At 40.4% G+C, this 23,723-nt stretch overlaps 1 protein-coding gene across 9 annotated transcripts in view; it reads right to left on the bottom strand.

The window, feature by feature from the left end:
* Window positions 1-2,294: 2,294 nt before the first annotated feature.
* The window catches only part of LOC104927648 (muscleblind-like protein 1), a 65,588-nt gene continuing 44,159 nt past the window's right edge, over window positions 2,295-23,723 (bottom strand). For 2 of the 9 annotated variants that reach the window (XM_027279980.1, XM_027279979.1), the window contains exons 3-11: window positions 21,633-21,803; window positions 16,635-16,853; window positions 13,417-13,656; window positions 11,046-11,099; window positions 10,065-10,215; window positions 8,551-8,586; window positions 7,606-7,697; window positions 7,180-7,253; window positions 2,295-6,198 (exon numbers count right to left, since the gene is read on the bottom strand). In XM_027279980.1, coding sequence (XP_027135781.1) covers window positions 7,197-7,253; window positions 7,606-7,697; window positions 8,551-8,586; window positions 10,065-10,215; window positions 11,046-11,099; window positions 13,417-13,656; window positions 16,635-16,853; window positions 21,633-21,803 — 1,020 coding nt within the window. In that variant the 3' untranslated portion in view covers window positions 2,295-6,198; window positions 7,180-7,196. The remainder of the gene's footprint in view (window positions 6,199-7,179; window positions 7,254-7,605; window positions 7,698-8,550; window positions 8,587-10,064; window positions 10,216-11,045; window positions 11,100-13,416; window positions 13,657-16,634; window positions 16,854-21,632; window positions 21,804-23,723) is intronic. The other 7 variants (XM_027279981.1, XM_027279982.1, XM_010741771.3 and 4 more) reach the window with 7 other exon arrangements.

Raw genomic sequence — 23,723 nt, 5'->3', positions numbered from 1 at the left:
AATTAAAGGTGATTTAATGATTTTTCCAGGCAGATAATGTAGAAATCGGTGAGTAAGGAAAAGATGCATTAGGGATAATGGCTTGCAGTTTCCTGTTAATGCTGGCCTAGTCAACATTTCCAACAACTCATGCAGTGTGCTGGCAACCCCTCTGATAGCTCACCGCATCCAAGTTTCAGAGGTTAATTTCCATCCATCCATCCAACCATCTGTCCAGCTAATCTTTCCGGACAACCATGGCTATTATGTCCTTATTATATTAGAGAATAAGCTCAGCTTCTTCCAGTACTCTTGGATAAAAATAAAAAAAATCCATATCCAAACATTTAAGATATTCATAGCTTCAGTGATGGACTAACAGGTGACTCTTACATCGTGTCTTCACTGTTCATCTGTGAGCACCAGTGGACAAAGTGATGGTGCTCTCTGGTGGCTGTACGGTGCATCGCATCTTTGAACAAGCAGTTCTTATTTTTGCTGTGCAGAAAAACATCCCACATGTGAAAAGACGTCAAACTGTAAAGCCCCTGCAAATCTGTACAGGTGTTTTAAATTATTCTGGCCAGAATTATGTGGACGTGCTCAGAGTACACTTCGTCCCATGAGGTCTAATCAGCCACATTAACTGAAAACAGCTGCATCAGTAAGCCAGGACTTTAGTTTAGGAAACTTCATATTAATGCTACAAAGGCTGATATGAACCTTCCAAAATGTGTGTATGTGCCGTATTAGCTGTATGAATAACCTCAGCATTTCAAGGTGTTCTGACTGCATCCAGTTACAAGTCACATTGAGATTTTTATTGATGATCAGCATGTTTCTCTATTTCAATTAAAACCTTTCCTCCTAATTAGAAGCTCCAGTGGGTAGTACAAATTGACGAGTCATGCCTCAGATATCTATAATAGGGTTTTAATGAATAACAATATCGATTTGGTGTCCCTTGAAAACATTTAAAATTAATCTGTAACGTGCTCACTGAATATGAGTGTGAGTTATGTCGAGTAACAGGATGAAAAAAGTCTTGATAAAGAACATGATCATGATTTATAAAGCAAAGACCAATTAAAATGAGCTGAAATTTAAAATGTTAGATACATTTCTCAAAGTTGGTGATCAGTTATGTCTTGGGTAGAGCGTGGACAGCATATTTGAACAATAATCACTTCTTTAACGGCCTGTTTAAATAGAAATAATACTTTTGTAATACTTGATTCAGCCGCAGCTGATGTCGCTGAATTTCTAGTTTTTTACTAGTTAGCTTATTCAGGGGATTAACAACAGTAATTTATATTCCGTGAGTGTGATTTTATTGGCTCGGTGACATGTTTGGCTTTGCTGAAAGAAATAGTTTAAAATTTTCAGAAATAAGCTTTTTGCTTTCCTGTCTGGAGTTAGATGAGACGAGATGTGGGGTGATGTCCAGGACTCTTGGCCCCGTGTAGAGACTTCTTGGAGTCTCAGCTAATTGCCTGGCAACCTTAAGGTGACGACAAGACTTCAGGAAGTCACTGTGCCAAGAATTACACACAGAGCCACACACACACAAAACCCACTAAAATCCCAATTTGTCATTTTTACTTCTCTGTTTTTTTTTCTGTTTTAATACAACAAGCTGTATCATTGCCTTTTTAATGGGCTCTTATTTTGAAGGGACTCTTATTTTGAGAGACGTTTGTCTTGTGTGTGTGTGTGTGTGTGTGTGTGTGTGTGTGTGTGTGTGTGTGTGTGTGTGTGCGTGTGTGTGTGTGTGTGTGCGTGCATGCTTGTGTGGTCTTGTGTCTGCCCTGTCTGTCTGTGTGTGGTGTGTGTGTGTGTGTGTCTGTCTCTCTAGCTATGTGTCTGCGAGAGAGAAGGATAAAATGGCTGACATTAAAAATGTATGTTTAGGGGGCGGCATGATGGTGAGGTGGTTAGCACTGTCTCACAGCTAGAAGGTTCTTGGTTTGAACCCTAAAACTCTAAAAATGTCTGTAGGTGTGACTGTGATGTTAGTCTCTGTGTCAGCCCTGTGATTAACTGGCAACCTGTCCAGTGTGTAGCCCACCTCTTCCCCAATGCCAGCTGGGATAGGCTCCAGCCCCCCACAGCCGGGATGAGGATAAGCTGTTGCGGCTGGCTGTTTCCTCCTGATTCCAGTATTTGTGCGAAGCTAAGCTGCAGCTTCGTATTTAACACATAAGAGTGGTATCAATCTCAAATCACACTATTTTCTGAAATGTATCACAAGATGAACAACCTTAAGATATAATCCTGTATGAAATAAGATGTCTCAGGCATTTTTTTTATTTTATTTTTTTACTTCAGTTCATTTGTAAATTTTTATTACATTTTTTTTTATTCATAACAGCAAGAATCAAATATAGCAATGCAGGCCCCATGAAAAAAAATGTATCATGAAGTTTTTCCTTAACCACACACATCCATCAAAGTTGGCACAGCACACCACAGGTTATATTAGCTACATTCATGAGTTCAGTTATTATTACATGATGTTGTAGTTAATAAAACCCCAGCAGACACGTTCCTACCAGCTTCACAAGGTACAATTTCCCACCTCTGTCTTTCCGGGTTTCTTCTCACACATTTCATTCTAATGAGATTATATTTTATGGCTTTAGACTCTGACAATCCGAGGGTTTTCTCTACAGGTGCTTTTCAGAGGAGGTGGTGAGCTAGCCAACATTTCTTTCAGGGGGCCTGGAGCAGTAAAACAAGCAGAAACAAACTGCAGCAGAAGACAGAATACATCATATTAGCACTACAAGCAGAGAAAAACAAACAACAAATGAAAAAAAAAAAAAAAGTTCAGTTTACATTATATTATAAACGTAAGCATGCGTGCTTGTAGGAGATGAGAGATGACAAAGATGATCAGGACAATATTTCAAACTAACGACTTGATGACCAAACCACTAAACAGTATTTCAGTCTGAAATGATTCCTAAACTCTGCCCCTGATGTTGAACTACATTCCTGTTTGGTCAGTTTCATCTACTAGAAGCACAGCTTACATAAACATAAAGAACATACTTATAGCTATGGTGTTTGTGTTGCATGTATTTTAACTCTCCAAGTGGTAAAACTTTAGTGAGTATATTTTCAGGAATCTTTTTTTTATTTATTTTTTTAAATAAACCACTATTCTATTTTTGTATTTTTTATATATATTTTATTCCATTACATTGATAGAATATTGTATACTGTAAATACATCTTTCTGTGTAACATGTTTTCTTATTCAATATTACTGTCGTGATTTTTTTTTTTTTTTTTAAACGGTATATGTATTTCCTTTAACATGCATTCCTCTCTGAGTAAAGTAAAGAGACAGGACGTGTTGTGATTTGTTGGGCCTGGGAGGGCGTGGCCATGACACACAGACCTGTCACTACAGGCAGGTTAGGGGACCAGACAAACCCAGTCAGGCCCTTACGCTGGAGGTTAGTGGACGCCTCCTCCGGAAGGTTACCTGGCAAACTACAAGCTGCTGACAAAAAAGAAGAGCAACACTTGGCCTTTTCTGAAAGGGGTCGGAGAGTGAGAACTCAGTGCCCTTTTGATGCAAGCAATTTTGTTCAGCCTTTCATAAGATTTTTTTTGTTATCCTAGCAAAATTCCTTGTCATTATAGACATTATTTTTTTTTATTCAAAATAAGATCTCAATATACATGATTCTCTCTTTTTTTGACTATGTACAGAAGTGCAAAAAAGTCAACCTTTATCACCTTTGTCGCCTCGAGATTCCCCAACCCACCCTTGTTGTTTGCAGTTGGCTAAGTAAGAGATGAGTGTGACGACTCAGTTCCTTACTCACCACGTTCACCTGACCCCGCCAGCAACGCCCCCGAAAAAGTGATCAAATATGCAGCTTGTTTTCCAACATGGCCCAATTTCCAGGGAGAGTAAAAATATTAAAACAATAGTTACTATTTGAAATGGATACAGTAGAAAATAACATCTTTACTCTAAACATCTAAGAACTAGATTTTTTATAATAGTCTTTTTTTTTCTTATATGACTAGTTACAAACCTTACAATCATTAAAATATTACTCGGTTATCGGCGATGGTTGCCACAGTGACAACTTAGCCTCTCTGTTCTATTATTTCATCACTGTTAGATACTCATATAAAACATCTTTGTTCAAAGAACACAAAAGGACTAGAGAAATGAACAATATGCATACAGTTCAACAATATGCATAACGTAGAAAATATTGAGTTTACAATCATAATCATACTAAAATTAACATTACATGGAATTTCAGGAAACTGTGCATGAGGAACACACAAACACACACTTTTTTTTCCTTTTTTCTTTTTTTTTTTACCTTATATTCATTGTAAGAAAGATAAATAGAATAAGCAAAACTGAAAATCTGAACTAAATATCAAAATATCATCCAAACAAAATAATGTAAAACACTCCTCATCTAAAGAAAAAAAACAACCAAACAAACAAAAACAAAAAAACTACAAGGAAGTTAAGAAAACACTGACAAAAAAGTGACAATTACATAGTGCTCTGTGTGTGTAGGTGTGTGTGTGTATGTGTGTGTGTGTGTGTGTGTGTATGTGTCAATATGGCGTGGATTAGGCAACTGGATGGTTCAAAATGGCATGTTGCATTGTGCTGACCCGATGGTACATTCTAAGGCTTTGGATGAGTAATACAATCGTTTATATTCTTGCCACTTTCCCTGTACTATCCACCAATTAAATATGCCTGAAGAACACCCAGAACACAACGAAAACAAAGAGTTCTAGAGATCTACTCTTTACAGCTCATCTTCCTTTGGGCTCGCTAACACGGCCCACGTGTTTCAGAAATGTCGTCCCTCTAGTTCTACCTACAATATCTAGTTTAACAGTGACACAAAAAGACTTTGGCTGACTATCTGAAAACAGCTCTCAGGTAGACGTATTAAACAAATATTCTTAAATATGTCAGACTATATATACACTACACTGAATCTACGTTGACAGTCTGCCTTAAAATATGCATAACCATACAAACATGAAAAACAGATCATGTCATACAAATCACATATCCATCACCAGTTGCACCGTCGATTTTTGACTTCAGTTTGGATACCAACTGATCGCCCTGTTGTTTCAAAGCTATCCATCATCAGGAGAGTCTTTGGTCTCTCGCGCTGGCCAAGACCTCCCTGCTTACAACTCATCTGACTTTTAGAGTCAATAGACTTAAAGATCATGGAGAGATCTGTCAGCACAGATCCAGTTGTTTCCTGTCAAATCAAGAACAAAGTCTTAAAAAAAAAAAAAATCATTCAGTAGAAGATTTGAGTAAAGCAGACAATTTAGGGAAGGTAATCAATCAGCTGTGGTGCTATTGGGAATCACAGGTAATGACAGGAAGTCACGACACTGGACACTACATGCTGTCCGAGAGAGAAAATAGACGTATTAAAGGGAATTGTTGATTGAACACTTTGTAACACTGCTTCAATACCATTCATGTATTTTGAGATGTATGGCACTTTACAGGGACGCCTGCAAGGTTAAAGACATGTGCTTAAGAGATAGAAAGGTAGGCTACAAAGGTTTGAAAGACACCTCACAGACATTCAGTTGCTATTTTGCCTCTGAGTGCACTCGTGTTATTTCCCTTATCATTGGTTTAACAAAAGAAAATCATAAAGAAAATCAGTGTGCATGCATATGTGGTTCAGTCAGATTTCCCCTTCCTTTTTTTTTTTTTTACCTCAACTGAAATACAAGGTGCACCTCTGTGTAAACAAATGAACACATTTAGGTCAGAGACCAACAACCAATAAACAAAACATAAGTCATGATTCTTGGTCAATGGACGTACCAATCCAGCCGATTGTTTTTGTTGTTTTTTTTTTGTTTTTTTTATGACTGCTCCACACATTTACCTCATGTTAACATTCAAAGTGTGTCCGGTGAATAAAGGTAAGTTGCCTCTACAGAGCGAAAGGCAGTCTTTAATGCAAATGATGTTCTTTTTCTTTGTTGTTGTTGTTGTTGTGTAATAGTGTGCGTGAAGTACACATGAAAACAATCCTAACAAACTGTGCCTCCTTAATGTTAACATGCAGATTTATTCCAAAAACAATTGAGATTTGGTTCTCCATTTCGCTCTCGATGTTACAGGCATGAGGGGTGACCATTTAATCTTGGACTTGACACCAGCACGCTCCAGTTCCATCTGGAAAGAAGTTCAACAAAAAACAGCAAACCGGCAAATTAGACGTGGAGAGAAAAGACAAAAGATGCAATGCAGCTTCGCTCAGATGTTTCTTCTTCTCTTATTGTTGGCACACAGGCAAGGATTCAACTCTTGATGCTGGACAACAATGCTGCATGATTCTACTATACCCTGAATTACGTTGGCGTTTTTTTCCCCTACATCCATCGCTGATGTCTTTTTTAAATTGTTGCTTTCTACAATATCAGTACATTGAAACTAAAGACTGTGGCTATGGCCAATAATGTGTGTTTAGAGTTCGCAACAGCAAAGAGATGTAACAGGTGCCCAGCCGGACTTGCCTGTTGCGGTCAGCATCTTGACCTCTAAGCACCCAAGGCTGTGGCAGCAGACACCCTTACTTTCTGCCTCTCCAGATAAATGAACCAGTACTTTCTGCATGTGCAACTCGAGAGGTGCAGAATTATCCAACATGGATGGAATTATTTTAGATGCCGAGCTGGGTTTAAACAAGAATTCATTATTCATTTGCTTCGTATCTATTTTTCACATGCCGTGCTGTGTGGAGGACATAAAAGAGAACCACATCAGTGGTGAACAAAGAATCCTGATTGACTGGGCTGCAAAAAGACTTCAGCAGTGGCCAAGACATATCTGACAGGACATGAATGGACCTCCGGTGGCTTTGTGATCATGTTTCTTTCAGTGCGAACTATTTACAGTGTGAGAGTGCTATCAATCTTCTCACTTAATTCCGGGCATGAAAGCAATTCAGCATATTTTCCCCAAATGTCAAACGAGTTCTTCATTACTTGAATAAAGTGGGTGGTAGAGAGAAAGAAGAAATAGTAATGACGGTAACTGCCTGAACAAACAACTTTGTCAACTGCAAAAAATGCGTTTGTGGCAAATGGCTCACATAACAGAAGGTATTGGTCTAAGTGCAGTGCGTGAGATGTTACAAAGAGGTGCAGTACATACTGTTCTGATTGAGACTCCTACATCTGGGTCACATACTTGTGACTAGTCAGATGGTCTGCAGATATTATTGGAATCTGATTGAGAGGGGAAAGGAGAGAAATGGGGAGAGAGAGAGTGAGCAAGTCAGAGAGATAGAAAGAAAGAGGGACAAAGAAAAGAGACAGAGGCATCAGTGTAAATGAGGACAAACGGCACTTCAACCTACATTGATAATAAAGATAAGCATTGCAATCATTAAAATAATCACAGTATCAGATGCTCTGAAAAAGCTAGCAAAGGTCAGAGATGAGCCTTGTGCACCATTCATGCATTTCTCATTAACAGGCATGTGGGAATCATAAGGTTAAAGAAAGAAATAAACTAACAGATGATAACCAGAGAGAGAGAGAGAGAGAGAGAGAGAGAGGAGGCAGGAGAGGTGCAAACCTGATTGGCTGTTGCGGTTGCAAAGGGAACACTTGTGGCAGATGTGGTGGCTGCAGACACAGTGGCTGGAGTAGCACCGTGCATCATGGGTACTTGGGGGGGGAAAGATCACACAGTCGGCAGTTGAACCAGAGCAGAAATGTAAAGCTTTTTTATATCAACACATCATTTGTACGTCTGTCTATAGAATGCTAATAAACATGAGAACATCTGTTAGTATTAAAAAGCTTAAAATCTATTTAGTTTTGTCTCCAACAATTAGTCCCAACGATTTGAGCAACAGACGTGCTATAAAGGAAGAAAAATAAACATCACCGAAATTTCTTTTTAAACTAATTAGCAAATGTATAAATTGAGATGTTCAGTTCAGTCTTTCTTTCGGCTAAAGAGGTGAGTTAACTGGGTTTGTTTCACCTCGCTAAAAAAGGAACACTGCAATTACTACTAAACTTAGACTTACAGCAACTACTACATCCACTACCACTACTTCCACTACAGATAAAAACTCCTCATGTTTATATTGCATGTATAACCAGACAGTATAATGAGGTGCTCTAGAGGTTAGGGAGCTTGGGATGGAAGTATAATGAAGCAAGGGTCGGGAGGGGAGGTTGAACTGCAACAAGCATTAGGTGACAGACAGAACTGTGGCAGAGCAAACAGGGCTTTCTTCCATACTACAAAAAAATGTACTGCAGAGTAGAATAACAACACATCGACTTCCAATTGAAATTACACACAATTAAATTCAAGATTTTTAGCAATTTATCAGCCACACTGTCAACGGCACTGAACAGAGACTACATAATGCCATTTTAAATTAATGTCAAAAGTCTAAAAATTCACAGAATGGAGAAAATGTGCTCACGTTATGCGGTGAGTTGAATGACACGTGAGTGACTAAAATGGGCTACAAGATAATCAGTAAGGAAAGCTGGCACCTACCAACACTTGTTGCAGGTGTCATGCACAATATCGAGCCTGCCCATCATGCATTGCAACAGGGAGTGGAGTGAATAGGGAGGAGAAGAAATCGAGAAAACTCATTACAAGCGTTATAAAGTCAGACATATTGGATTTAACTTATGCTTTGAATATGTTAATCTACTGGCTATATATCTGATTATGTGCCAGTATTAACTAATCATTGCTTTGCATATGTCACAATTGGTGCAGTTACACGTACTGCACAGCATTGGAGGCATATGCCTTAGATATATAGCTCAGTTGCGCAGTATTTCATACTCCGTCTGTCAAGCCCCAGTTTACTGTTCAACTCTCACTGCTCCTTTATATGGAAGGACAGATTAAAGACTACCAGTGGTCCCATTTTCCTGTCAGCAGCGTAACAGCTGTTTGCACCGTGGTAGTTTTCAAATGACCTGCTTTCAGAATCCTCAAAGTCTGTTGAAGTGACCTGACAGTCCACTAGTGTGGGACATTTGAGGATCTGAGTATCCGAATCGCTCACAGAAGGGAATCGATGGCAGGCTATTCTTAGGCTGTCAGATGAGAATATGGGACAGTGTAAGATGACTATGCAGTGGCCAGAGGAGAGCAGCCCAGCTTAGTGTGTGTGTGTGTGTGTGTGTGTGTGTGTGTGTGTGTGTGCTGCACATACACACATACTGTATATTAAGGTCGTGATTTCCACTGGGGATGGAAGGAAGACATGTCCCCTACTTGTAGTTTGAGTTTGATTTAGTCAATAAAATCTCCCTAAACTGTGTCATCTTACTGTCTAGCTGCCAAAAACCAGAAGAGAAAGAAGAACAGCTGATTGATCATCCGGTTCACCTTGTTACACTGCACCCACAGAGTCAGACACTTTTTAGATGCCCTGACTTTTGCCTGTCAAGCTGCCCTAACTGTCTGAGGGGTGGAGTTTGTTGTGGTTGGATGTATCCTGACAGAGATCCTGCAAGTTAAGGCCACAAAATTCTGAATGTTGGAGAGATTTACAGTTGAATATTCCCATGAAAAGAAGCCAAAGGACATCATTATTCAAAGATGAGGCAGTAAAGGACAGTGCTGACACGAGAATTGACGTGGTTAAAAAAAAAAAAAATGTTTTCAAATCTGTATTCATAAATCTTTTTGAGGAGGGTTAAGCCATTAATAATACCGATATCAACGGAATATACACATACAAAGACCAATTTCAAAGTGTTAAACTAAATACATACATGCAGAAAATAGTAGTCATAGCATATAATAAAACAACAACCCTGACTTCTAACACTAAACCCACACAAATACTGTACACACACGAGTGACTAAGTCCATGCAAGTTTTTTTCCACCTCATCAGAAACAATGAAATCACACAAACACTCAGCTGCTCACTGCTGATGCCAAAATATAATCAAGGAGATTTGTGAGAAACTACATGTGATTTGACAGCCAATAGCAATGAGATAACTGCCATAAACAAGTGTGAAAGAAGGCTCAGCTCCTTACCTGATGGTATGAAGGCAGCCTGCTGCTGAAACTGCATGTTGGCCAGGGCCTGTTGGTACTGGAATACGCCAGCATTGAACATAGTGGTGGCACCGTTGGCTTTTTCAAGTGCAGGTCTCTTTGGTAAAGGAGGCAAGACGGGAGGGAGCCCCTGATGAGGGGACAACACCAAAATAAAGGGATGGGAGTGAGGGAAATCAAAGGATGGCAGCAGTGACATTCAGGACAGAGAGAAGAAAGAATTTCATTAGAAGACAAAGTTGCCCTTCCAAACAGCTAATACAAACACTGGCAAGCAAGCAGTGGACTACACTACCTCTGTCAGAGAAAGACAGACAAACTGTGACATCTAACCAAAAAACAGTCCTCAGCACAATGTTATGAACCTTATGATACGATTTGGAATAAAACATAAAGAATGATAATTTTGCAGGCTAAGGCATAACTAGATCTTTCTCTGAAGATATTGGCAAGTACAGTACAAGTTATTGTATTGATTGTTGGACCAACAGAAATGATGTAGTTAGGGAAAGCTGCACTGCCAGCTCCATGATAATAGTACACTATAAGCCACGTTAAGACTGTTATGACACCTCTTCAACAATTACACATGCAATATGGGAAGTGACAAAATCATGCAAAGACTAGCATACCTGATTAGACACTAAAATATTACACTTTCATGCCACCAGTTATTTGCTTTGGAGATTCACTTAAGGTGATGAACTGACCATTGACCTTGAAAGATGTACTAGTTTCCTATAAGTTCTTTACTTTTTTGGGGTCTCTGATGTTTTAAATCAGGAATCAAATGGATGTTTTATCACAATATCATTTATGCTGAAAAACTAATAACTACAATCAGTTCATCACCCCTCAGTGTTTCCCCAGTTCAAATCATTAAATATCTACTTCAACTACAAAAGTATATCTACTACACCACAGCTACATGCCAAGCTAAAAGGTGAAAGGTCATAGTACCAGGTCAAAAGTTGCGTCGAGGGGTCGCTTCAGTGATTTGACAGCCGACTGAGTCTTAATTAGCAGGCAGCGAGCACATGATGGCAATGGGCCAATGGGGTTCAAGCGCATTAACATAAACCAGCAAGCGGAGGTGCATCATGGGGGCAGCAGTGCAGTGTGGGTTGGTGAGAAAAAAACAAAACACAAAAAAAACAAAAAAACAAACAAACAAATAAAAAAACAAATCATTGGAATGCAATATACAACAATAACAAGACTAGGGCATGCACATTAATGGTTGTAGGGTTACTGAAAAGAATTATGGCCCTTGAGGTAGTTTATTGTCAGAAGAAGATTCATGAACTATAACTTTGTGCTATGGCGTTCTGGTCCAGAAAGGAGGATGAGCCAATTATTTAGATTTGTCAAATTCAGATTTAAAGCAAGCCTGGGCTATTGTGTATACATAAACTATAAATAATTGGTAATAACATTTTGGCTCACAAAAAAGTCCCTGCTCCAAAAATTGGAGGACTACAGTTGCCCTGAAAGTAACTCACTATAATGGCAGGTTCACCTGATCCTGACCCTGGTCCCAGACCAGTTTTCAAACCAACTTCTGAAAAAATGGGTACAACCATTACCATATTACCGTATAACACTATGTTTACGTTATGTTGAGTCAGAATCTGTAATAACTTTTGTTAAGTTGTACAGTTGATACAACCCAGAGTCCAGAAAAGTTGGGAAATTAAAACGCAAGTTTAGCCCGGAGGAGACAAAGTCCACGATTTCAAAATACATCTTGAAATGTCACTCGGACTGTCAGAGTGGAATGTCAGATGAACTTGGGCCCTGAGACATTAGCTACATTTCAAGATGCTGTTGATATCTGGCTTTCTCCTTGTGTCATAGAGTCTTAAACCTTTCTGTAGTGCTGCCGAGCCCATGTAGTTATATCCTTTACACGGTATCAGTTTTTCATGCAGAAGGAAGCGAAGTTCATGTGCATTTAATGTTGATTGCTTGCTCCTTACATGCAGAGGTTTCTCTTGGATCTCTGAATCTTTTAATGATATTATGGATTGTACAGGATGATAAATGAAATGTTCTTGGACTATTTGCTCTTGCAGTTTTTAAGTCGTGACCCTCAACATATCCTTGCTTGTGAACAAATGAGCCTTTTCAAAGATGGTAAAGTTTCTTAGTTAAAACTACATATCTTGCCTTGAATTGTTCCACACAGCGTTCCAACTTTTTAAGAAACTTTTTTACACTGTATGACTATACTTCCTGAATAATATTATAATATAACATTTTTTGTCACTTTTTACTATATATTTTATTGATATCTCATAACCTTAGTTTAAGCACGCTGTAACTTTTTAAAAAGTGCTGTACAAATATGGAAGAGCTTGATCATGTTTGATTAGGATGAAAGCTTTTTAGTGCGTCTGCTTTTTATTACACTCAAAAAAACACTGTTTGTTCCCTCATCTGTGTATGTTCCTAAAATGTATGAATGCGTGAAACAAAAGGAGACTACGTTGTCGAATTTGCATCACACCACTGATGGTCAATTCCAGCGACATACAAGCTAAATAAGACTAAAGGAATGAATCTACAGATATAGATATCACTGATGATGTTGTTAAGAACGTGGAGGAAGGTCTGATCATATTATGCCTTATAATTTAGCTTTACAGAATAACTTTAATGTAAAAGCTTACCCTCCTTTCTGGAATACGTGCTGCATAATGTGATATACAGTAATTGGCTGAGCATTGCTTCCCTTTATGAAAAAAGTATTACCACATTGCAGAAACAAGGTTAATATTGTTCAGTAGTACATTAGTCTTCACAGTTCAGCAAAATAATTAACATACCCACTGACAGCAAAATATACCACTAACAAAGCAGCAAAACAAGGAGGAGCAGGAGGAGGGGAGCAGTAGGCTCAGTCACATACTAGCACGATCATTATAGCCTGCTGCTAATAAAGCACACATCGACTTTGTATCTTCTGCATACTGGGTCAGAGCTGAAGGGAGCAGGAACAAAGGAGACTGGACTGTGTGCTGGGAGACTGAGTAAAAGCACAGGGTAGAAGATGTTGACTCAAACAACTACATCCATAAGAAATGGGAAAATCAAAGGCTTCTATCCTCTAATAAGAGTGCTTGTAGTTTGTGTTCAAAACCCAGACAGACCCGGGTCATCTTTAATGAGCCCAGATGGAAACTAGAAAAGCTTAATGATTTGTTTTAGTGGATCACATGAGATATGAAGTCTGGCTTATCCTTAATTTTGTGTAGTAATAAATCAACCGTACTCTAGCTCACATTTTATTTGCTTTTAACTGAGAGTCCTTCTGCAGACTGATACCTACCATGGCTGCAGCAGCAGCAGCCTGGTTGACTTGGTGTTGGGCGGCTTTGATCTTGGCCTGCAGGTGAGCCGGAGGGTGAAAGTACTTGCACTTCTCCCTCGAGCAGCGGCCCTTAATGTAGTCCATACACACAGTGACTGTGTTGTCGTTGGTGTCGATCATTGTACTATCTGCAGGGTGGGCAAAGCGACAGTCGTTTTCCCCACGTGTGCAGTTACCCCGCTGGTATTCCCGACATACCTTTTGCACAAAGATACATAAAACAAACACAATTTTTACTCTCATACACAAAACCAGAACACACACATTATGAAGTTACTGTTCATTTTACTTCACATCTGATGAACTAATTAATCTGTTCAGTCATTTCAGAACTTGACAATCACTTTACAAGAGAGAGCTACCCAATCTTAATGACAGGTTCGGTCATTACTGTTGATTGATAAGCAGAACGGACCGTAATCAGCGTTTACAGACTCATCAATCAGACAACATTTATCCATTATTCAAATGAGCTGTGTTGTTGTTGTTCCTCAAACAGACAGAAGGGGGCAGCATCTGCGTGAACAGTCAGGAGACTGATTGCCTCATGTTGAGTGAAGGGGGCTCAATGAGGCTCATGGGAAATATGAGGCTGGTTACCCTCAAGGGAGGCTGTGGTTGACGTAATCACCAGCCCACGCATAATAACACACACACACACACACACACACAAGGTGGGCGCACATATAAATTATGAAGCAGCATTTTTTCCCAGAATTAAATTTTGACACTTAAATAGCCGTGCAATAACTTAAGATCTCCGTTTGAGCACAGTCAGACACCACTGTGTCTGGATTGCATTCACAATCCCATCCTGGTCCAAATGAAATGTAATTTCATGGTACGTTGTATCGATCTATCATCTGTTGTGATAGAACAAGCCATTTACCAAATGTCTGTTTACCAGTCTCACTGTCTGCATGCATAAAGGATTTGATTTGTGGTGGAACGGGTGCCAGACAAAAGGCCACCAATGCCGTTATCTACAGGCTAACCCTGCTCCGTCTCCTGTCATGACAGCTCATCATCCACAATCACCGATGTGTGTGAGCGATGGAGTAGGATTCTCTCTCTCTCTCTGTCTGTCTGTCTGTCTCTTCTTTCTCTTATGCACGTCTCTCATGCACTCACACATTCGCATATGAACGCACAAGTACACATGCAGACACATTAATTCCCCACCACTGCCACCATTACCACTGCCGCTACTGGTCTTATTTTTTTTTTTAAAGAGAGAGAGAGGGAGAGGGAGAGGGAGAGGGAGAGAGACTGCCTTGTTGTCAGGCAGATGTTGGCAAGGCGGGTGAGGGAGGGAGGAAGGGAGGGAGAGAAAGGAAAATGTAAGAGTGGTTGATGAATAAAGAGTAAAGGACAGAGAGATGGGGATCAAGGAGAGAGACTGAGGGATGGAGGGAGTGTGGTTGGCGTAGGGGGAAAAAACTGAGGAAGAAAGAGAAGACTAATCGGAAGCAATTTGATGTTCTCCGCACCAGGTGTGGACCAGTGTGTTTTTTCTTAACTGCACTTAATCATGCATCAGAGAGAGCTAAACCAGTGGAAGTGCTTAGTTGGACAAACAAATAAAGGGGCTGTTAATCATATTTCTGTCCCCATGGTAACTATCCCTCTGGGCCATTTATATCACCATGGTTGCAGGTAAGCAACATATGATTTTATGCACGCTGAGAGGCTGCAGTATAGCGCCATAAGAGAAAGAGACATATTTCTCAGGGAAAGCGAGTCTGCTAGATTGTCTTCTAAAATAGGAACTTCTCTCAGCCTCAAGGAAGCCTGTAACATATTTACCGACTGGTATGTGTGTCGGTCCACAGAATTCCAGCTATGTTTATTTTGAACGACACACACTTAGAAGCTAAAATATGGCTGGCCCTTTTTCTCGAAGATATTTTTAGCAAACCTAGTTTCTGACAAATTAGGCTAGGGTATGAATACTACCAGTCAAACGGATTTACCAGTACACAGAGTCTGTGTTGACCACCGGGCTTAAATATCTAGAAGGGAAAAACAGTGAAAATGTGCAGATTTTCCCCCTTACTGCCAATAATTTAAATATTTCATATCGTTTGTCCGTTTGGCAATCAAGCTCTGTCTGAATCAGAACCTGCATGTTCTTCTTTTGCAACAACAACTTCTTGCCTCCATTTTCCCCCCCGAATCTCTATAACTTCTTCCCACCCGTCACCACTTTCTTCTTTGTTTCGGTTATCTTTGTCTCTGCTTGTCCCAACCTCTCCTCTGATGACCACAACAGGTCTACAAATTGATTTCCCATCACCCCCTCCATCTCCCTTTCCTGTCATTGACCCATTCCCTCACTCGGCATGTCGTCCACTCATTCGTCGGGGGCCCGGAGACTTCCTCTGCCTCACCCCCATTAATTACCCAGCTACCCGACGTTACATTTTAAATGTAACCTTCCCAATGTTCTCGCACGCCTCCTGCCTGCCTCCAACGATTTCCCTATTATTTCGCTGCAAGTGTTTCCCGGGTGGGGCTGCATAATGGATGAGATTGACTTACTGTCCAATTAATGATTATCTGAACACAGCTAGAGGAGCGGCACTCATCAGGTTTCGAATGACTGATTGCTTTCATAGAGGAATTAAAGTTTTTTTCTGAAAATTACACAATGATACAGTATAACTTAAGCTTGTGCCAAACAATGCTGTCTCCTGCCTGTTGATGGGATGCAGCATCGACAACGGTAATGTTTGTAGAGAGATACTCTCATTAATGTCTCTTTCTCTTTGCTTAAGTCTGGGTAATGACTATATTATGGTAATGGGATGTAGTTACTGTAACAAAAAACTGTGTACCAGATACATAATTAAAGTCTACAAACAGAAACTGTTGCGGCAAGGCCTTCCAACCCATGTTTTTAATATTCAAATAGGAACAGCCCACATTTCAAAGCCCAATCTGTTTGCAGAGCTGGGAAAAAGACCGTCACCGTGTGTAATGTTTACCAGCGTTTTGTTAATCTATTTTTTAATCTGTGACTGATATGAAAGTGGAAAAATAATTATGCAGATCCTCTCATCTGTGTGGTTTGTGGTGTGTGTGTGTGTGTGTGTGTGCGTGTGCGTGTACGTGCTTAAGCGGTCATATTTATTTCCATTCGTGCCTACGTCAGCGTGTGTGAATGTGTTTCTCACCTCCAGTCTGTCTGTTCTCATGAGTTTCTGTGCAGCAGCAGCAGCAGCAGCTGGTACGGGGACATTGGGGTTGCTGGTGACCAGTACAGGGCCGCTGGGCAAGATGTCAGTGGGCATCAGGCCGGGCGACACAGGGCCAAGGTAGGGGTTAAACGCAGCGGCCGCCGCCGCAGCAGCATTGACATTGGTTGCAAGGCTGGGTGTGACTGAAAACATCGGCTGTGGGCAAAAGCAAAATAAGAGAGTTGAGCAAAAAACTACTCAGATTTCTCATAAAGTCTATATATGTATAAATATAAATGCCAAATATTTAATTACATCTACCAACATGCATAATGCCATCCTTCTTCACTCCTTTACAAATTACCCACTGAGGATGTATCACAGTAGATGGTGAAATAAGAGTATGCAATTAACAAAAGCCAAGGAAAAGGAACTGGTGGTTGGAAATGTGCAGGGACAGATGACTAAAAATAGACAATTAATGAGCTTACACCTGAGGAAAAGCAATGTATTCTTTGATGGCTGCTTGATGCCTTGACTCTGTATGTGGTTTCAACCTTTCCCTGCGTGGATCAGATGGAATCACACGCTGCATACACCAGAGATCACACACGTATAGTAATAATAAGGATGAGAGACATCAAGCTGTGTGTGCATGGGAGTAGAGGGAGAGACGGGGGGGTCATACTTTACAACAGCCTGTATGTGCTTTACTGGAGTTTGAAAACGTCCACATTCTGTAAGAGGCTAAAGAGTAGCTGACGTAGCGCACTGCAAGTTTTCCTTGCACGTTCCTGACCTCAGCCCCAGTCTGAGGATTGTCTCTTGAGCCTCTGCCAAAACGCCATAGTGAGTAATAGAGCAGCGGCAGGCAGAGCCGGACAGCTACATTCCTCCCAAAACCTCCTCACTGCTCTGGGATGACTCAGAAAATCAGGAGTAATGACACGGACTTTCTAATTCTTCCAACGCTCTCCTCTGGAATGTCTGAGGAATTATGAGCTCGCAAGGTACTCTGGAAAAGTAGATGTGTCTGGCTCAAGGTTATCTCAGATATCAGTTTGGGATGTTCGCAGCTCAAGGTCAGGCTGAAGTAAGTATGATGTCAGTGAAAGAACTCACAGTCACGAGGTAGTAACAACGCACTGATGTCATCCAGTAAAAAGTTTGTAATCCTTGGCCTTTTGTAGAGTGTCTCTTCACTTCGCATTACGTCGTTTCCAATAATAATTGGATGTTTCAGACAGAAGACTGTTCAGTTAAACTGAGCATTAACACAGTAGGAGAGAAGAAGCAAAAATATCTCATTGCTTGCCTCCTGTCAGCAATTTGTGTTGCAGCAGTCATGTGGCGTTTGTGTAGCTCTTTTTCTGACAATCTTTTAGTTAAAACGATTTACCCACATGCAAAATTCACATTGCGGATATGCACACATCAGGAGTGAGATAGAAAAACTACTTGCTGTCCAAGAATAGAAATCAAGATCAAAAGCAATGTAATGCTCTGTGCTTTTATTCTGTGCTATGTCAAATAACACATTAAACTTTAAACTGATGTCAAATGATGCTGTGTAATTTAAAAACAACGTGCAAGCAATAGTTAATTTATGTCTTTAACTTATTACTCCACTACAGCTACAAGAGACCATTACATAATAATGGTAAATGTTAAATAAAACAATTTTGTAAGAAGGTGTGTGTGGCATGTTTCTTAGCTTAAACCCTAACATCAGTAAAAGCCTTTGTTTGTGATCTGAAATAAGTTACTGAGTCTGAAGGTTTGTACCAAACGTGCAGCTTGTCTCTACTTTGCATCCACCAATTTAACCATGTGGAATAAACCTGAATTCAGATTTGCTCAGGATTGTTGGGTTGCTACATCAGCTACACTGTGCACACTCAGGGCTTTGTTTAGTTTGGTGCAACCACTTTTAAACACAAGCCTACCTCCCTGAACCTCCCACCCAAACATGGAAATACATTTAATTACAGAATGAAGGCACCACTGGCGTGCCCTTCCCTTGTTGCTTTTATGGTTTTATTTCACTTATTTTTATACACTTTCATGCACACAACAACACAGCAACTACACCAGATTTGCTTTAAGAAAGATTTGGGTTTTTTATTGTGAATGAGTGAGTCAGTGAGTGAGTAAGTTTGTGATACAGCAGCGTATAGATATAATTGTAATTGTAATGTGGGCTGCGCTGACGTCAACTCTGTAATAAAAAGCATCATGAGCATCATCACTCACAGCCAGCTGTAATGGAGCCTAATTACTTCACCCTCTGCACAGTTTTATGCATGAAATGAAAGCAGTTTCCTACGTGCATGGATGTAGGGGGCACAGCTATAGACAAAAAAAGTGGGTGAGCAGCAGATAATAGTGGTACGGATACTGAGGATGGGGGCAGGAAACTAAGCTTAAGACACAAGGGAGGGATGGAGGAAGTCTGATTCCTGAAAAGCTGGTGCCCGGTCTTACCCTTTGTTCCCTTTGCACACAACAGGGTTCTGTTTTCTTGACTGCTCTTTGTAGCGCAGGTCTAAAGCCATCTCTCCTCACTGCTGTCGTCCCTATCTCCTTCACTTTACCCACCTGTCTTTATTCTGTCCATTTATCTCTTCCCGCCTCACTCAGTCCTCCCTTTCTTCTTCTGCTGTGTCCTTCTCTGTCAGCCTGTCCTGCCCCTCCTCTCTTCTCCTTACTTTCTCTCTTACCATGACATAAACAGAAAGAGAAGGCTTTGCAGTCCCAGGGAGATCTATTGCTTCTTTAAACCCTTTCATGGTTTCCACTGTTCCTCTCAATGGGCCTCTCTACTCAGCCCCCTTTTCCCCAGATAAGGGTGATAAGCCTTTGGCTAAGTGTGCATGTGCATGAGTGCGCGTGTGTTTATGCATGCAGCATCTGAAGCTCCTTTGGAATAGTGTGAGACAAGTTCACACCAGTCCTCTCACTTTCACATAAAGACAGAGGACAAATCTGACTGACAGGTCTCATTGACTTTGTTAGGTTGAGATAGATTCATTTGAACCAGCTGATGCTGGGGCCATTACTAATAGTTTTATGTGAATGGAGAGTTAACTGTATCTCAATTTATGTGTGTGTGTGTAACCAGATAATCATATTTGTGTTTCCAGGGCCAGGCCTCACTGGTTACTGTACAAAACAACATAACTTTACAACTCGTACAAAAACACAACTTCATAACTTTATTAACTGACTTTGGCAAAGCTGGATGTTATCTTACAGAGAAAATATTTTGAGTTTTTTCTCTGATTTACTGATTTTCCTGATGAACGGATAGTTTTACTTGTTGCTAAAGCAACTACTAACCGTAGCTGTGCTGGGTCCAGTGAACAGCGTGAGTTGGTCCACAGGGAATATACTGTGCGTTTTACAATTTAATTCTAACTATAAAATCAGCAAATTTATTGTCCCGTGTTGCAATTTTCCAGGTTTTGTCTAAATTATAACCAGCCCAGCAATCACTAGCTACTCCAGCTGACTGGTGGTGTGTAGGCTGTATAGCTACTGAGGCACACTGAAAAAAAAATCACCACACACATTTCTAGATTTCTGCCACGGCAGAAGCATGGCCAAGTCATGTACTACCATGATTTTCCAGTCATTATCAATGTATGTATATTCAGAAGAAATCTCAGTATGCCTTTACACTTTTACAAATCTGATTGAGATACCGTTACATAACTCTTCACTCACATTTTTTTTGCTGTTTTAATCACCCCATAGCTGACTGTGGCTCTGACCATCTCCTTGAAAATCCTCAGAGCGAGCTTCACACACAGAGAGAGGAATTTCTGATGTAATTTATTCCACACACATTGTGTGTGGGTGAGCATGCGTGGATCTGTTTGTGTGGGTCTTAATGACAGCATGATAATAATACAGTAATTCATTGATCACGGTACAAAAATTCTCTCACGATGATGTTAGTGTTTAACACCTGTGTCGTTCAAACGCCGCTTGATTTATCCAGACTAACGAGATATTAACAAATTTAACAATTGATTAATAATCAATCAATAGGAGATTTATCCTCTGTCTTTGATAATTGGTTCATCATTTAATTGATTTTTGAACTGATAATACCATTCTCTGGTTCCAGCTTCTCAAATTAGACTTAGATTGGGTTTTTAGACTGTTTGTTGGACAAACAATTAAATTAAATTAAATTAAATTATTATAATTATACAAAAAATAAATTAAAAAAATCTTAAGTCTAGGTCAACTTGGTAGCCTTTTCTGGAGTTCTCCAAACAAATCTCACAGTGTCCATCGTGGTGTTGTGAAAGACTGAACTTTCATTAATGAGATTTAATGACCTTGTCAATTTCTCTTCTCATTTTGGCTGATAAATTTAAGTTTAAAATCAAAACCTTGATGTGCATTATATACCTGGCCTTGTTCTGATTGACTGATACTGGCACCTCTAAAATATTTAATTCAATGAAACCCTGCCAGATTATCTCATGAAGCACGTTATAGGCACTCTAAAACCAAAGGAACTGCACAACACATTTACAGCAGGCTTTCGGAGTTCAACAGTTCAGTAATTTAGAGAAAAAAGTAAAAGAGGCATTTTGTGTGCCATTAATGTCCGATGGTAGCCAGCAGAAAGTCAGCCAGCTCAACCAGAGAACAACTCTTTGGAAAAACACAGCAGCCTGAGGAAGCCTAAAAAACCTTTTACTGCATATGTGAGAAACTTTCCTGAAAAAGAATTGGGCACCATCTTAAAGCTTAATACAAGCATGCTGTGATAATTACACAAAAAAGCTCTCGGTCAACTGACTGAGAGAAAGCAGTCTGCAGGTTAAAGTATTCTTGCCAGCTTTAGAACAAACCCAGCTTGTGTCAGCTGATCGAAACCAGAACCAGAGGTATGACCTTGTGAGGCCTTCTACAATATGAGCAGTGTACACAACCTCTGTGTTGTATCTGCATTTGTTTATATTTTTGTCCTCTCACCACTGGCTGTAGCTGTGTTCCGGGCATCATGGCATTGGCGAGCTGCATCTGCTGTGCCAGCATGGCCATGTTTTTCTGCTGGATGAGGTTGTTCCTTCCATTGATCTCCAGCTGGGTCTTTAGGTGAGGAGGAGGATGCAGGTACTTACAGTTCTCTCTGGAACAGCGGCCCTAAGGGAGGATAGAGACATGGAAAGAGGCACATTAGGATGGTGTTTAACTGAACTGTTGCCTAATGTAAAGAAGTAATGAGCCTTGACTCATGTTGCTGCCCTCTCATTTAACAGAGGCTGACCTAACATCCCTGACATCTGGGCCTGCCACTGCGTTTGTCGTAAAGAAGACCGATCAGTTCTGGTTTTTCCTTTTCCTCCTTCGTGACCCGAGCTGTGCGCTCGCTGCCTTACCCCTATTTTCTCAAGGTCCCATGGAGTGACAAATTAGCGTCAAGAGTGGAGATAAAGAGGATTAACTGTCTATCTGCTAGTGTTATACACAAAGCGAAGAAAACAAGAGAGAATGATGCACCATGCCGATGATGTTATGGATACTTTTCATTATCACTGGTAATTATGTTTTGAATTAGTCATTAAGTCTATAAAATGTCAACAAATTTGGGAAAAACCCTTTTATCGCCACAATTTCTTAAAGCTCAATGCGACGTTGCAGACCAAAACTTAAGAAATATTCAATTTACTATTAGATAATACAAACAAAAAATCATCAAATCCCGACATGAGCAAGACAGTGTTTAACATTTTCACTTGAAAACTGACTTAAATGATTCAATTACCTGGGACTACAAATCATTTGAGCTCTAGTGTTCAGTTGTGCGCTTAACCTTTTTATTCAATAGGCCTGATTTTTTTCTTGAGACAAATTATACCACAAGGTGGAAGAGGCGTAGGTTCAAAAAGGTCAGGAAGACATCCCTTTGTATAAGAGTTGTTAAGTAAAAATAAAGACGGTAAATTAAAAGGGAATTTCCATTAATGAAAACCCGCGCTCACCTTCGTCCTACCACCTTAGAAGCTGCCTCACTTGGCGCTGGATGTTTTACGACGCCCAGTAAATCAGTATCGATCTCCTCCCAATTGAGACAAATTACTTATGTGTCAATACTTTCCATCATTTTAGAAAAAGAACAGGCCGGAGAACCGATACCATCGTTGCTGCATGTTTGGAGACTTCTGTGACTGTAAACATACACACATCTACACACACTCTATCTATTATTCTGCTAGTGTCTACAGGCGGTGCAGTGTGTGTCTGGGTGCTCGGTACTGCGGGTGATTATATCCATCCAGCAGCCGGCAGCCCAAGGGGAGAAGGAGGGAATGTAATTTACACTCTCATAACGCGTGCTCCACTGAACACTCCCCCTGATAGGTGTAATATTTTAGATATCTCCTCCTCTTTTTTTACTCCCCTTTTTTTCCTTTATTCCCTTCCTTCCGCCTCAATCCCCCATACAACCCCGAGCTCCCCATGCTGATATTTGCTCTCCTCGTCATGAATACAGAGCAGTGGAGGTGCAGAGGTGCTGCTGTGCTCTGTGTATGTTCACGTGTGTGTGTGCAGAATGTGCAAAGCAGAACTCCTCTATGTCACTTTCACTCTTTCTTTTTCTCTCACCTCAATCTTCCCACCATCAAAATGCATCCTCTATCCATCCCCTCCAATCCCTCCTTTATATAAATCTATTTTCAGAGGATGGGGAGACCAACCCTGCGGCAACTCCACAGTACCACCTCCCATGGGGAATTAAAGGTTGGCTGTCATGCTACTGCTTATCTCAGTAAGATTACCTGCTGCCCACTGTGGCCTTCTATGACACCTGCTTTCACGACCTAACACATACACTCTCCCACTCTTCCTCCCTCCTCCCTTCCTTCCTTCCCTCTCCTTTCAGCCCTATCTCTCCATCTCTCCCTTTTATTTGTTTTGTGCGGCCTGATCTGCCTAGCTACAGCAGGAAAGGCACTTTACATTGGAGAGGAGCAGAATGTCAAGAGTTCTTCAAGCATTTTCATTGGCTGAGAGCAACAGAAGTCCCAGCCTGCCGATTGGCCTAGAGGCACACATTAACAA

This window comes from Larimichthys crocea, chromosome VII (assembly GCF_000972845.2).
Source record: "Larimichthys crocea isolate SSNF chromosome VII, L_crocea_2.0, whole genome shotgun sequence".
Taxonomy (NCBI): Eukaryota; Metazoa; Chordata; class Actinopteri; family Sciaenidae; genus Larimichthys; species Larimichthys crocea.
The sequence above is the reverse complement of the archived record's forward strand: the minus strand, read 5'-3'. Positions and strand labels throughout refer to the sequence as shown.